The sequence below is a fragment of the Rhinolophus sinicus genome, chromosome 1, assembly GCF_057876585.1.
Source record: "Rhinolophus sinicus isolate RSI-liver-muscle chromosome 1, RSI-T2T, whole genome shotgun sequence".
In the NCBI taxonomy this organism is placed as follows: domain Eukaryota; kingdom Metazoa; phylum Chordata; class Mammalia; order Chiroptera; family Rhinolophidae; genus Rhinolophus; species Rhinolophus sinicus.
In genome coordinates, this window is record NC_142501.1 from 93035774 (window position 1) to 93051218 (window position 15445).

Here is a 15445-nt window from a genome sequence, read left to right on the forward strand (position 1 = left end):
AAAATATGGGAGGCAAGATGCCTATTTGTCTTGTGACCTTGGTCAAGCCATTGGTTTTTTAGGGGAGTGAAGACAATATTTTATGTGCTTAAAGAAATGAGCCTGAGCCAGTTAAGGTTCCTTCCAGCAATAAGTTCTCAGACTCTGTAAAGGAAAAATGAAGTGAATGCCTCATGTCCCACCCTGAATGAAGGACCTTATTCAGAGCAGGCTTTGCTGCCCCATCAGGCTGCATCACCTCAGCAGCCTGGAAGACTCCCACACATGATGGATGGATCAGGGTGCTGTCCTGGGATCAGAGGGCCATCAGCGAGGCCATGCATTCGCTTCAGGGATCCTCAAAGCCTGAAACTGTATTTTTTTTAAATTCGCTGAAATACTCACAAATTGTACCAGGGAGAGGATCCAACCTTTTCATCAGATATCTAAATGAGTCCATGACCCAAAAAAGGTTAAGATAAACATCCTAGGTTCTGTTTTACCCGACTCTTGCCCAAGTGGCCCTTGCATGACCTGGAGAGTGAGCGCCCCCTAAAGTGTGTGCCTGGTACCTCTCTGCTTCACTGCAATCCCAGCTACGCAACCCAGCATTTGCTGAAGAGTATCATTCCCACTCTCTCCCCTCTTCTCCCAATTCCCGTTGTCACCATTCTATATTCCATGTTGCAATAATATAAGGGTTGGGGGGAAGTGATGTCACAGACCTGTACAGAGGAAGAAACACAAACAGAAAAATTCAGCTCTGTGAATAATCCACTCATGGAAAAATGGAGAATTGAAGGAATATAGAACCTTCTACTTGTGTTGTTTTACTCGGCTTTTTCTCACTTGTACCTCCACTTCGTTCCAATAAGGATTTTAGAAGATTTCCAAGGGTGTAAAAGATAAGAGGGGGAAAAAGAGCACAGACTAAACGTAAGGTAAAGTGTAGTGAAAACAAGAGCAGCGGCGAATGCAGCCCACATGAGACTGCAGTGTGTCCCTCAAGGCCTCCAGATGGGCCTGGACAGGCTGCGGACTGAGCGTTGAGCTTCCCAGGGACCACGATGAAATTCACACTGTCCATAAGAATCAAGAAGATCAGTCACTCAGGGTAATTTAACCCTTCTTGACACTACAATTAACAGGAGGACACCATGTGATCTAATGAATAATATCCATGACCACATCGCAAGAGCAAATGCCAGAATGAATTTCATGGAGCTCTTTCTCATGATGGCCCTGGTGTGTGCTGCGGGCCCCACACCAGAGCACAATGCCATGGCAGCAGTTTTAGGGTAGGAAAGGAGGGAAGAGGGCAATCCAATCCTATCCATTGTCGGCAAGCTTTGATCCAGCTTGATGTAGAGGTAGATTTTTCAGTATACAGGAAAAAGGAAACACTGCGTCTCCTGCAACCAAACCTCCCATTATCGCCTGTCTCATCAGGACTTTAGATGAATGTTTGCTGGCAGGTGGGCTCCCAGCAAATGCCTGCACACAGTTATTCTTTGTTTCCAGTAGCGAGCACACCCATGTGCCTGAGCAACACCTGAGCAGGGAAGGGGGCTGGAAGCAAGGGTTTAATAGGGACAGATTCCATTCCTCTCTCACTCTGTGCAGCAGGTAAGAGTACTTATGGCAGAGCCAAGAGTCTCCCCTGAACGGGTTTTGTCACCCCCGCCCGCCCCCTCCCACTCCCAGCACAAGTTCCGAGCTCCGTCCCAGCATTCACCTGCTGTGGCGGTCCTGTAGGCCCTTTGAGAACCGTCTGCTGTAATCACCAGCATTGTCTCCCCTCCCCCTCCAGCGCCTCGTCTCCATGAACATGCCTCTGAACAGTGATGGGACGGTCATGTTCAATGCCACCCTGTTTGCTTTGGTCCGGACAGCCCTGAGGATCAAAACAGAAGGTAAGAATCACCCACAGGCCAGTGGAAGATCTAGCAGACCAACCAGAGAGGAACTCAGCAGCTTGCAGAGGGTCCCAGGACCTCCCCATCCTGTACAGCATCAGAGCTGTGTTTCAGCAGTAACCTCCACCTCAGGATATTAGAGGCCTGGTCATGTTTTCTTTGCTTCTCGAATGCCTCCTCGCCTCTAACTTATTTATTTTGAACTCTAACTTTTATATAAAACCCTAGAAATTATTCTGGGTGGTATCTTGAAATCATAGGGTATAGTTCAAAAAGCAGAAGGACATGAGTGTTACCTGAAGAGGGACCAAGCCCCACCTAAGTGGAATTTTATTGGCTACAAGTGGGCCTCTCAAATGCTCAACTCTCTTTTTAAATTAAAAAGGCCTGTGTCAGGAAGGGGTCATAGTGGCAAATGGTAACTGTGGTCAAGGTCATCACGTACAATAGTACAGGCTGCACTGGGCACAGGGTGCTCAGGGAGCCAACAGTTAGGGGTTAAGATCTCACCTGTGCTCTACTCGGCAGGCCACGCTCCCTCGGAACTGTGTCCGCCTGGAGTGATGCCCTTCTAGCTGGCACAAGGGCGCCCTCTGGGCTAGCAGCAGCTTTGGCTGAGAGCACTGGCTGTCCTTATCATTGATGAGTCCTTCTGAGGCACTCAGTGCAAAAGGCTCTATGAAATGTGCTTAAGAAGAGCACGTGCCCTCCAAGAGTTTCTAGCCTATTAGTGTTTCGCAGAATGCGGTCAAAAAGACCACCTGCCTCATATTCAACTATTGGAGCTTGTTAAAATACTGGGTCCCAGCACCCACTCAGATCTCTTTAGTCTCAGAGCAGGGCTCAGGGATCTGCACTTTGAACCAGCTGCGTTATGATTCATACAGGAACTAAAGTTTGAAACCCTCTCGCACAGTAATCAGAGAAAACACAGATGAGACAAGCAGTATTCTTCTTTCCCCTCTTATGCTTCTATCTTAGAGTCTCAGGCTGCCAGTCGCGGTTTTTCTTTTGGTGCAACAGAAGGAACGCTGGGCAGGGAGGTGGGAGACTTCAATCTGATAACATATGTGTTAAGTCATTTATTTTCTCTCTACTTAAGTTTCTTCATTTGTAAAGAAAAGAAAGCGAATGAAATGATATCTGGCAATTCAGTTCAGTGACAACCCCAGAAAGGTGACTTCTCTCAGTGAAAGCCTTCCAGAAATTAATAGAAATGTCTGAAATGAAGGAAAACAAGAAAACAAAAATAGGCCAACAAGATATATGTCAAAACAATGAGCTAATCTTAAAACACACACACACACACTTTAATGGTCAAGTTCTGCTGCTAAACTAAAAGGACACAAAAGCTGAAGAATATACTCGCAGAAGCCAACGCTATTGCTCCACCTGAAATCGTTTTAAATATCCCTATTTTTGACACTGAAGAATTAAACACACATTTAATGTACGTGTGTGGTGTGTATAACCAGAAGGAAAACAGGAAGGAAATCAGTTGCCGTGTTCACACTGATTATCACTGAGTGGTACAAGGAGCAATAACTTTACCTTCTTCCTTTACTTTGGTTACTTTCCAATTTTTCACCATGACTATTACAATTACGTTGAGGAGGAAAGATTTTCTTGTCTAAGGAGAGAAGGTATAATGACCACTAGAAGGAATATGCTGCAGTACTTAAAGCTTGATGTAAATTGAGGATATACATTTTCATTCCATGGAGGAAGGAAAAGCTGAGACACTGATACACTGCAGCCAGATTCCTCGCTGTTGAAAACATGCCGTCAGAGCAAACCAAGCCCCAGTGAAAGAGTGCCAGCCACTGATAGGGATGCAAAAGTAGCTGACCCAAAACAATCAGTACACAGAACCAGTCTTGAGGAAACAAGCGTTCCGGACACGAGGGGAGAAGCCAGCCACGTGGGAACTACAGTCAGAATTAAACCAAACTTTAGACACAAAGACATCTCTCCAGTATGCAACATTGTCCCTGAATTGTGCACTTAAAGTTCTGTTAGGTGGGTAGATCGCATGTGAAATGTTCTTACCACAATAAAATAAATTTTTAAAAAAAGGAATAGCTACCAAAAGGCCCACCAGGCCAACTCAGGGGCAAACCTTCATCAGAGACAAGCCCCCCTCAAACATGTCTGGAAGGTAAAGCCAAGTTCTTAGAAGCAACTAGAAAGAATATGAGAAAGCATCTACATTAATGGGGATAAGTCTTCATCTGTCCTTACCCTTCAGACTTTTGAGAACGGAAGGAATTGGAGAGAAATCAACACGTACTTCAGAGAACCAGTCCCAAATCAAACAAGCCTTTGGGATGTAGAAGGAGGGTATTTTGAAATATTTAGATGAGGTGAAACAACTGTTAGTGACATTCCACAGTTACATGGATCATTGTGAGAATAAATGGAGGCTTGAAGAAAATGTAATTAATTCTTCTGGAAGATGCATCTGTGGCCTAGGTCTGCAATAACAAGTTATCACAAACCAGGTGCTTAAAACAAGAGAAGTGTTTTCTCTCACAGTTCAGGAGGTTAGAAGTCCGAAATCCAGGTGTCGGCAGGGGTCCCGTCCGGCACTCTGAGGGAGCACCTGTTCCATGCCTCTCTCCTCGCTTCTGGTGCTCACCGGCAGTGCGTGGCGCTCCTGGCTCACAGCTGCCATTCGGTCTCTGCCTCCATCTGCATGTGACTTTCTTCCATGTGTGTCTCTGTGTGTCTCCTCCTCACCTTATACGGACACAAGTCACATTGGGGCAGGACCCACCCTAAGTGAGTACGAACCCCTCTTAACTAATCATATCTGCAAAGACCCTGTTTCCAACTAAAGTCATAATGTTCCATGTGGACGTAAATTTGGAGGGGACACTACCCACTACAGAAGACAAGTGTATTTGAGCATCATATTAATTCAGACTCGCACTGCACGTGTCAGAAACTGCTAACTGCCTTAACCAGGAAGGGGACATAACCATGAAGGGCTCCTCCATAACTAGAATGCCCTGGACTGTTCTCTGGCTTCAGGAACTGTTTAGAGCCAACGTTCACACAGGGGACTCAGGAGTCTGTCACTCTCTCCACTGCCAGCTCTGCTCACTCCTGTTGGGCTTTCTTCCAAGGGAGCCTCTCTGGCGAGGCCACAGAAGGGATTCCAGCTCAGGTAGCCTGACACCAGAGGCTGGACCACACTGCGTCCCTGTGCGACAGCAGTAAATGATCAGTGTGGACACACCTCGTTTTATTGTGCTTCACAGGTATTGCATTTTCATCAACATCGAGGCAGACGCTCCACCAGCAAAAAGATTGCATATGACTCACTGAAGGCTCAGATGATGGCTAGCATTTTTAGCAATAATGTATTTTTTTAGTTGAGGCATGTACATTGTTTTTCTAGACATAATGCTATTGCACACTTAATAAAAGACTACAGTATAGTGTAAACATAACTTTTATATGCACTGAGACACCAAAAAAAATCGTGTGACTCGCTTTATCGTGATACTCGCTTTATGATGGGAGCCTGGAACTGAACCCTGAGTGCCTTCGAGGTCTGCCTGTATAGGTCTCCTATTGCTGCAAAACCAATTACCACAAATTTTTGAGCTTAAAACAACACCAGTTGTTAGCTCACAGTTCTGTAGGCCAGGAGTCCAGCCATGGAGTGGCTGAGTTCTCTGCTCAGGATCTTACAAAGCCAAAATCAGGATCTTGATCAAGACGAGTCCTGTTCTGGAGGCTCTAGGGAAAGAATCCACTTCCAGTTCATCATATTGTTGGCAGGATTCATTTCCTGCAGTTGTAGAATTGGCCCTCAGCTGGGCACCACTCAGCCCATAGAGGCTGCTTGTCTCAGCGGAGCAGGTCACAGCATGGGTGCGTGCTTTCATCCCCACCCACGCAGCCGTCTCTCCCCTCCTTCTGTTCCTAGTCGGAGAAAACGCTCTGCTTTTGTCTTTTGACTGCCTACTCATGTTACTTTTTTGTTTGTTTGTTTTGTTTTGTTTTTCATTAAGGCATACAGTTGACATGTAACATTATATTAGTTTCAGGTGTACAATATAATCATTTGATATTTGTATATTTGTAAAATGATCACTACAGTAAGTCTAATTAACATCTGTCACCATTTGTAGTTAGAATTTTTTACTTGTGATAAGAACTTTTAAGATCTACTCTCTTAGCAACGTTCAAAGATGCAACACAGTGTTTTTAACTGTACTCTCCATGCTGTACGTTATGTACTCATGATTGATTTATTTTATAACCAGGAGTTTGTGCCTGAGAACTCTCTGCTTTTAAAGAGCACATGTGATGAAGTCAGGCCCACCTAGACAATCTCCCTACCTTACGGCCAATTGTATTATATAATATAACCTAACCACGGGGTAATATCCATCCTATTCACAGTCCCAGGGATTATGCAGTGTGTGTATATATTGTGGTGGCGGGATGTCGGTTGCGGAGCATCTTAGAATCCTGCCTAGCACATCATCTCTTATAGCTGCAGCTCTCAGCTTTCCTTTTGCAGGGCTACAAGGCCAGCATCCCCACGGCTGCATGGGACAGGCATCTAACTGAGCCTGTTTCACCAGTAGAGAAAGTGGTGTCTTCTGCTTCCCGCTTCCACTCTGAGGCTGTGCCACCTTCTCCCCACAGGAGACTCAGCATAAGGCTTTGACACGGAAATCCCCTGCATGTGGACACTCTGTGTGGGTTTGCAGGGGAGACTGCTCTTCCACCCAATCACCACCTTTCCCTTACAGCGCACAAGCCATGAGAAAGGCCATCCATGGAAAGCCCCTTGTGCTCTCCTGGTGGGTAGCTGTTGAGCTCAGTCCGGCACCAGCAGTCTTGTCAGGTCTAAGTGCCACCCACAAAGAAAAGCAGTGTGTGGGGTGAAGGGACGCCACCGGCTGGCCTGAGCAGCAGGCAGGGAAGACAGGAAGGGGATAGCAGTGGACAGGGCATGGGAAGGAAGGAAGAAAGAAGGGAAATGGAACGCGATATAAAGAGAAGGAGGATGGAGGCACACAGTGGGAAGACTGAGGAGAAAAAAAGTAAAACGATGGATCAGGGCTATTTGTGGGCACTTTATGCAGAGGGCACAACCATGGGGCCATCCACGGGGCTGATGATCGTTGCAGCCTTGCATCTCCCTCCGCTAGGGAACCTGGAACAAGCCAATGAGGAGTTGCGGGCCATAATCAAGAAGATCTGGAAGCGGACCAGCATGAAGCTGCTGGACCAGGTGGTCCCCCCCGCGGGTGGTAAGTGCTCCCTGAGCTCCACGTGCTCGGCGCTTGCCAGCTCTCAAGTCCGCTAGGCTTGCGGGAGGCCTGCTTTCCTCAGATCCTGCCTGTGGGCTGAAAGGCCCTTCTGGTTAGAAGGGATGAGAGCGCCATGCCCTTCACAAACTCGGATACAGGCTGTCAGGTTGGAAAACTGGTCTTGTTCTGCATTTCACAGATGAGGCCAGGCAAGGCCCCTTGAGGCTTAGAGGCTTGGCATAACTTCCAAGGAAACTACAAAGCATAGGTTTCCCCATAAACCGCTGGGCTGATTGCTCTAGGAATAAAGGGGCCCTAATATCCTTTGGTGAAAATTCTTTTTGTTCTTCTGGGGGCAGTGTTTCTCCACCCTGTGAAACCCAAAGCCCCCTTTTATAACAAATAGTTTATAATGCCCTTATTACTATCCTGAATGAAAATCATAGCTAATATAACCTTCCTACATATATAATTTCCAAAATATTAATATAACACTTTAATACAAAAATATTAAAGTCAAATGTTTTTCAATATATAAATGCTCAGGTATAACTATGCCAGAAGTTAGAATTAACTGAAGAAATGCTTGCATACACCCAATTATAATGAATAAGTATGTTTAAAGTAAGACCATATTGAACATTGTCGACATTTTGTATTTGTCATTTTGAAGTAAGGGCTAAGTATATTTAAATAACTATACACATACATATACATATATATATCTATATATATATGTATGTATGTATATATATATATATATATATATATATATATATATATATATATATACACATATACATATATACACCTAACATACGTGCACATGAATAGAATTAATGCAGACTGGCACAGGCGGTCAGAGACAGTGGGTGACTCAGACACTGCAAGGAGCACTGCCATCACAGACACAGTTTTCCAAAACGTAAACTTCTCTTGGTCAAGTTGAAACAAAATAAAGTCTTCTATCAATGTACACAGCAGTTATATTCCTAGAAAATTCTGGCTATATTAAAACCATGCAAAAAAATGTTTTGTGCTCATGTGTAAAACGAAGTTAGGTTCTTAGCTCAGATCATTGTAAGCAGGTTGTCCCCCATGTGGACATCTAGCATAACACTTAAAAAACATGTAGAGTGCGAAGCTATTATTTGTTGTGCAAAACATACCTGTGCTGTAAGGGAAACATCTAGAATCACTTAGTACCAGTAGCATCTCCAAATCACAGTGACAACTGAAAAAGTCCCAGGCATTCCCAAAACACTCCTTAAAAGGTGATGCCACCCCTGTTGAGAACTACTTCCCGGAGGGAAGGCAGGACTGGAGCTAAGTGAAGAGTCACCTAAACAGATCAAGCTCCATCTGGTGCTGTGCATACAGTATTTTATTTACTCCTTATAATGTTTCTAGGAAATTTGCTCAAGGAATTGAAATTCTTAGAAGCTAAGTAGCTGACCCAAGGCTACATGGTGACTATCTAGTAGAATCAGGATTCGAACTCAAGTCTCAGAGACGCCAGAACTCCGAGCTCTTCCCCTGCAGCAGTTTCTCCCTGATCACCCTGGACAGGTCACTCAGGGGTCTTTCCTCCCACATGAGAATGAGGCCCTTGCCAGGTGGAAGGCCATTCTTAAGGAACAACTAGAAGCAGAACCATCACACACCCCTAGATCTGACCCACCCACCTGTCTGCCAGGTCCATTGCCCATCCCTCACAGAGAACTCAGAGATGGAGCCAAGGCACTTCTTATATTGCACAAAACCTTCCCCTGGAGACTTACTGGCTTCATTCCCCACGTGGTTCATTCCCAAGACAGGGGCTGATTATGTCATGGGTAACTTGGGGGCCCGACCCAACAGGGACCCAGCCAAGCACATGGAAGAAAACCCAATCTGTCTGGTTGAAAGAAAAACCCAAACTTAGAAAGGAGGAAGGTGCTACTTCCACCAACCCCTCCCACTAACCACTAAGCAGAACTATTTTGTACTTAGGGGACTGACTGGTCAATTTATACTGGGCACCTAAAGCTTTAGAATCAAGTAAGAATTTGTTAGCAATGACAGTTAAGTAAAAAAAAGCAAAGTAGGAAATAATTTCTTTAAAAGTGAGGATGAGAATATACTTGCTTATTTGCAGAAAGCATTTGCATAAAGAACCTCTGGAGAAATACTCAAGAAAGTAATTTAAAAAAAAAAAAAAAAAAAGAGGTGATCAATTAAGAGGTGGTAACCTAGCAGATGGGAGAGAGACTTTTCACTATGTAACGTTTTATGTATTTTTATCTTTTTGAACCATGACAATGACTGTCTCTTCCAAAAAAAATTAAGTTTTAAAAATTCAAAAAGTTTGGATGCTGAAAAAAAAATTAATGAAGCCCAACTGAATTCCCCTTGTTTACCTCCAATTCCCTGTCCTGTCTTCAAATGTCTCAGATGATGAAGTCACGGTTGGCAAGTTTTACGCTACTTTCCTGATCCAAGAGTACTTCCGGAAATTCAAGAAGCGCAAAGAGCAGGGCCTTGTGGGCAAGCCCTCCCAGCGGAATGCCTTGTCCCTGCAGGTGAGGTGCGAGGCGGGGCCACACCACAAGGAAGGGCCTCGTCACCTTCCTCTGACCCCTACCCAGGGTCCGGGTCTCTCACCAGTGGCCTGGAAGTCCCTTAAGAGGCTGATGTGTGAGGGGGGCACGTACTGCTTTCCCTCCTGCGTGCTTCCCACACACACTGCAGTCCGTGGTCCTGCCTGCTCCACAGCCCCCGGCCCCCAGCTCTCTGGAGCTCGGCTGAAGTCCCCTGGAAGCCCCTCCTACCGTGCCTTCAGCTTGCTTGGGTGGGCAGATGGGTTCTTCCACTCAGGGGCAGACAAACGAGGTCCCGAAGAAGCACACCCCCTGGTTAGTACTAGCTCACAGATACTCCCTAGGCAGGCCCCTGGGGGCGGGGACGCAGAGGGTCAGGGGCCTCACAAGTCCCCCTGGATTCCAGGCTGGCTTGCGCACGCTGCACGACATCGGGCCCGAGATCCGACGCGCCATCTCTGGAGATCTGACAGCTGAGGAGGAGCTGGACAAAGCCATGAAGGAGGCTGTGTCTGCTGCCTCTGAAGACGACATCTTCAGGGTAGGTGGACACCATAGTTGTCCTCTTTACTTTCATAAAGTTCGGCTTGAAGCAGGAGGGTGGGTGGGTGTTCTGCCGTGAAAACCCAGGGAGGAAATCCACGGAGCTCTATGGCAGATTCCAATCTCTTCCTGCTCAGCCATTTCCTATCCCTCCAACTTTTCCAAGCCTGACTCCATCTCAAGCCAGGGCCCCCAGGACATGGCAGCTCAGAGACCATCACTGGCCCTTGGAGGAGGAAAGAGCCATTTTTCTAAGGAACTGTCTCCAAGGAGAAACTTTTACATTAGAAGCTGCAAAGTGGTGGCCCTTAGGCCACGTCTAATCTGCAGATCTATTTTGTTTACCAACATTTGAAAATCTGGCACATCCAAATAAAAATCTAGACTTCTGACTTCTCTTGAAAAAATTCAGAAGGTCTGGCAATATTGGGCTGTGTTCCCCCACGGCAGCAGAGTGCTGAAACCAAATCACAGTTGTTCTCTTGAGATAGAACATGTGTTTCCAGGTCACAAAAGTCCCCTCCAGCCTTCCCTCTGCTTTCCTCGACATGGAGGCTGACTACAGTTTTAATAATGAAAACTGAACATGACGGGAATGCGGAGACTCTTACATCCAGCTCCGTTCACTCATATGTGGTACCTGTCTAACCCTGAAGGTTTTTAGCTAAAAATCTTCCCATAGGAATGCAGACGCTACCGAGCATAATTGTGCCAAGTCCCAGTCCCAGTTGTCCCTCCCAGTCCCATGCCAGGGTTCCCAGGCTGTAGAAACACAGGGAGGTGAGATGAGCCTGTCCTGCCTGTGGCTGTTCTGTCATCGCCATCCTCATCCTCATCACTGTGAAATGTTTGTTAATGGACGGCCAGAAGGACACAGCACTGTTAATACCACCCCAGTGAGACCCCATACACCAGCCTTGCTCACTTGCCCAGGACAAGGAAAGAATGCTGGAAATAAACACTGGTTCCCAACTGGAAATCTCTAAGAACCTGCAAGAGGAAAAAAGGCCATGATATAATTGATGTGTTAATTCATCGTCCCTATTTTCAAAACTGTTTGGCCAACACAGTTTCTAGCCCAGTGAGCCAGTTGGACTTCCATTTTTTAAAATCTCATTAGAATCTTCTGGTCCCTTTCCCCACCCCTCAGATTTCACAGCACCTCGTAGCTGCCAAACCAAAAGGCTGACTGCAGTTACGTATTGCCCTCCCAGATTTGTCCTTGAAACTCAATCCTAGTCTTTAGAAGTTTCACTAGAAACTTCCAGGCAGCAGCCTCCCAGCCTGACTGGTCCCCACAGGCCATCCTGTCCCTCACCATTCCCCCAGCCCTTTCAGAAGGCATTGTCCGGGTCACGTCCACGTGAGGGAAGAGCACCCCATCTGCCACATGCTGTCTGGCATGGCTGTGCTCTCTGGAGGGCAGGCAGCTTCCCATGAAGGAGAGGCCGCTGAGGGGACTTGCTCCTCCACTCACCCCTCCCGTCTTGCCTGCAGAGAGCTGGTGGCCTGTTCGGCAACCATGTCAGCTACTACCAAAGCGACAGCCGGAGCACCTTCCCCCAGACCTTCACCACCCAGCGCCCGCTGCACATCAACAAACCGGGCAACAGCCAGGGTGACACCGAATCACCTTCCCACGAGAAACTGGTGGACTCCACCTTCACCCCCAGCAGCTACTCATCCACTGGCTCCAACGCCAACATCAACAACGCCAACAACACTGCCCTGGGCCGCTCTCCCCGCCCCACCGGCTACCCCGGCGCAGTCAGCACCGTGGAGGGCCGCGGGCCCCTCCTGTCTCCTGCTGTCCGGGTGCAGGAGGCAGCGTGGAAGCTCAGCTCCAAGAGGTAAGCAGGATGGCACGCATCCAGCGCCCGTGCACACTCCAGCCCAGAGGGGGTCGGGGGAAAAGAGTTCATCCCGGGGCCTGTGACTCATCTCTATAGCTGGGGTGGAGCTGCTGCCCCAGGCCCAGTGACAGATCTAGGCCAGTGCTGCCTCCCAAGTCCTGCCTCCGTTTACCGGTGGCAGCCATGCTTGGGAAAGGCACCATAGCCGCACTGGCCAGCAAGTGTCCTGAGGAACACAACTCTGCACAGGGCCTCCTCTCCTCTCTCACCGTACCCGAGCAGGGAGAACCTGACCCCTGATCCCCAAGATGCTTGCATCCTAGCTGCACAAGAGACTCCGTTGCCCTGGCCTTTCCCAAGACTCTGCCCAAACCTGGCCTTTGGCCCAGCTGGGAGGGGAATGAACCTATTGCCTCCTCTTTGTACCCTTTTCACCCCTCCAGGGAAGGGCATTTGGGGAGCAAGGGGCCCTCGGCTGTAACACTTGCGCGTTCTGCCCCAGTGTAGGGTCATTGCTGGTAGTCCTGACTGTACCTCCCACTTCCTCCCTGGCTCTTCCCTTCCCATGCTCTGCTTCCTGGGGCTCCAGGATTCATTGCTCTGATGTAGGTGCCTGCTGCCATGCTCTGGGCCCCTGGAAGCACCACCTGGGACTGCAGGCTCTGCCTGTTTGTATCGGCAGCTCTGCTCCCACTCTGAGTGGGAAAGGACACGCCTCTGCGTCTCACCACCTCACCCTTAGCTGAGCATCTCTTCCAGAGCAGGACAGCTGCCCCCGGCAGGACGGCAGACTCCCAGCATGCCAGGTTCTCAGGTTCTTTCCTGCCCTTGAGCTCAGAAAATTATTGAGAAGTGCAAGTGTCTTTCCCAATCCCAGGACAAGTGTCCTGAAGCTGCTTTTATTCAAGGAACCAGTGTTCCTGCCCACTGGTTTGCACTTCCATTCAGAATACCCATTTTCAAGTGGCCACATGTAAGTCCACACAGCCTGGACATTTAACAGTGTCTGATGACAGACAAATCAAATTGGCCATCGGTCTACCTGACTCTGGAAGACTGGCTGGTTAAACCACCCAAAGGCAGTGCTGGGTGAGTCCTGTGGGTCAAGAGATGAATATCGATGCCTTCTATGTGCGGGCCAATGTGCTCGGCACTGCCTTTCATATTCTGATTGGAAAGGCCGGCTTCGCACAGGAGAATGTCTGAGTTTACGTGGCCGTGGCCGTCCCACGCCTGTCTGGGTGGCCCCCTCCCTTTCCGGCAACGCTCCTCCCCCTTTCTGCAGCCTTCAGGGTCCCCTTATCCAACCTCCCCTTAAGAAGGCTCATTGTGCTCATCATTAGCTTCTCAGTGTAAAGCAACACCTCCCTCAAAGGGAATTTTCATATTAAACTTTGTTCTGTATGAAATAAAGGGAGATGGCCATTTTAGAGAGAAGGCTGGGAGAGACATTGGGGTTTTCTTCCTCTCTGATAGGTACGTCTGTCAATGAAATAGGGTGCACACAAAGCACCCAGCACAATGCCTCGCATGTAGTACGCGCTCTCTAAATACCAGCTCCCCCACTTCCAACTGCAATTGGTAAAAACAACACTCAGGGCAGTAAGTTCAGCTTGGTGAGGAGAGACAACTTAACCAAAGTTCCAGCTCTGAGACCTTGTCCTTCATGTCACAGCTCAAGGCTAAGTGAGGTGACTCCAGTGCTGGCCTGGCTTTTGCTGGGGACAGGCCAGCATGCCTTGCACATGGGGACCCCCAGGAAGTGGCATTTTCTGCCTGCACCATTCTCTGTGCAGCGCATCCCATTGTGCCTCACCAAAGCTCCTTCCACATCCCTCTCTTCTCACCCTATCGAGACCCTTTGACATCTCATCTGTTCTTCAGACTGTTGGGTGAGCACCCATCTGTTAAGCCCAACCCCCAAGAACTGCCCTTACTCTTCCTGAGTGCCTCTCAGGCCCAGGGCCAAAGCAGAGACACTGATCCAGCACTCAGTTCTGAGAGAATAAACTGGGATATTTCCCTGATGCCCTCATGGGTTTGAAGATAAAGTGGACACCCCACCTTCAGTGTCTACAGGAAGAATAATGGAAGAAGGTATCGAGCTAGGCACAGACAGGAAAAGGGGGAAGATCTAGGCCAGAGCTAAAGAAGACGTGACCAAAGGAGCAGAAAACTCTGGCCCAGAGGGAAAGCAATGTAATCCAAGATACATCCTGATGTGGGAGGGTCTCAGGCTCCGCAGGGGCTCAGGCTCCGCAGGGGCTCAGGCTCCGCAGGGGCTCAGGCTCAGCAAGGACTCAGGCTCCGCAGGGGCTCAGGCTCCGCAGGGACTCAGGCTCAGCAAGGACTCAGGCTCAGCAAGGACTCAGGCTCAGCAAGGACTCAGGCTCCGCAGGGGCTCAGGCTCCGCAGGGGCTCAGGCTCAGCAGGGGCTCAGGCTCAGCAGGGGCTCAGGCTCCGCAGGGACTCAGGCTCCCTCCCCTCTGCTCAGAAGAGTAAACCCCTCTATGTGAGGCTTCTTTCTCTGCATTTACTCCAGAGATCCAATATCAAACTCAAAGGCAGGTTGAAATATGACACCAGGACCTTCCCAGCTCTGCCCAACAAATGCCCAAAGGCCCAGCTGTCTGTAGTGGGGGTGGGGGGTAACAGCCCTCTCACTGGTCCACCCTGCCCTATCAGGTGCAGCCCAGGACCCTTCTTTAAAATCCTTTCCACTGTTCAAAGCACCATCTCCGTGTTGCTTCATTTGTTACTTCCAAGCCTCTGAGTCAGGCAGTGCATATGTTACTCCAGTTTTACTAATGAGGAGTCTGAGACATGGGATGGGCTAAGTCCCTTTGCCAGAGGAAGACTGAATGGGCTCAGAACTCAGGTCTCCCTGGGTCCTGACCCAGAGGTCCTTTCCCACATAGAATCCTAATTCCAGTCCTAACGCTTCCCTGTGTCCGCAGCGTCCTCAGCGATTGCAGGAGTAGGAGGCCGTGGCGGCTGTGTGTGTGGGTGCATGTGCACGTGTGTGCAATGCCGTGCTTGCTCAGGGGCACGCAGAAGGGCTGGCGATTTCTGATGTGTTTCCTCTTTCTTGGACACTTCAGGTGCCACTCCCGGGAGAGCCAGATAGCCATGATGTGTCAAGAGGAGGTCTCTCAGGGCGAGACCTATGACGTGAAGATGAGTGAAGATGGCGAGTACTGCAGTGAGCCCAGCCTGCTCCCCACAGAGATGTGAGCTCTGCTGCCTCCCCCCCACCCCCAAGGGTCTGGGTGAAGGGCAGGTCCTGGCATCCCTCCTCT

At 48.7% G+C, this 15445-nt stretch overlaps 1 protein-coding gene across 45 annotated transcripts in view; it reads left to right on the forward strand.

Moving 5' to 3' along the window:
* The window catches only part of CACNA1C (calcium voltage-gated channel subunit alpha1 C), a 721586-nt gene that overhangs the window by 697380 nt on the left and 8761 nt on the right, over window positions 1-15445 (forward strand). For all 45 annotated transcript variants that reach the window (XM_088801728.1, XM_088801716.1, XM_088801731.1 and 42 more), the window contains 6 exons: window positions 1790-1892; window positions 7070-7171; window positions 9605-9732; window positions 10157-10291; window positions 11791-12143; window positions 15248-15376. In XM_088801728.1, the coding sequence (XP_088657854.1) occupies window positions 1790-1892; window positions 7070-7171; window positions 9605-9732; window positions 10157-10291; window positions 11791-12143; window positions 15248-15376 (950 nt within the window). The remainder of the gene's footprint in view (window positions 1-1789; window positions 1893-7069; window positions 7172-9604; window positions 9733-10156; window positions 10292-11790; window positions 12144-15247; window positions 15377-15445) is intronic.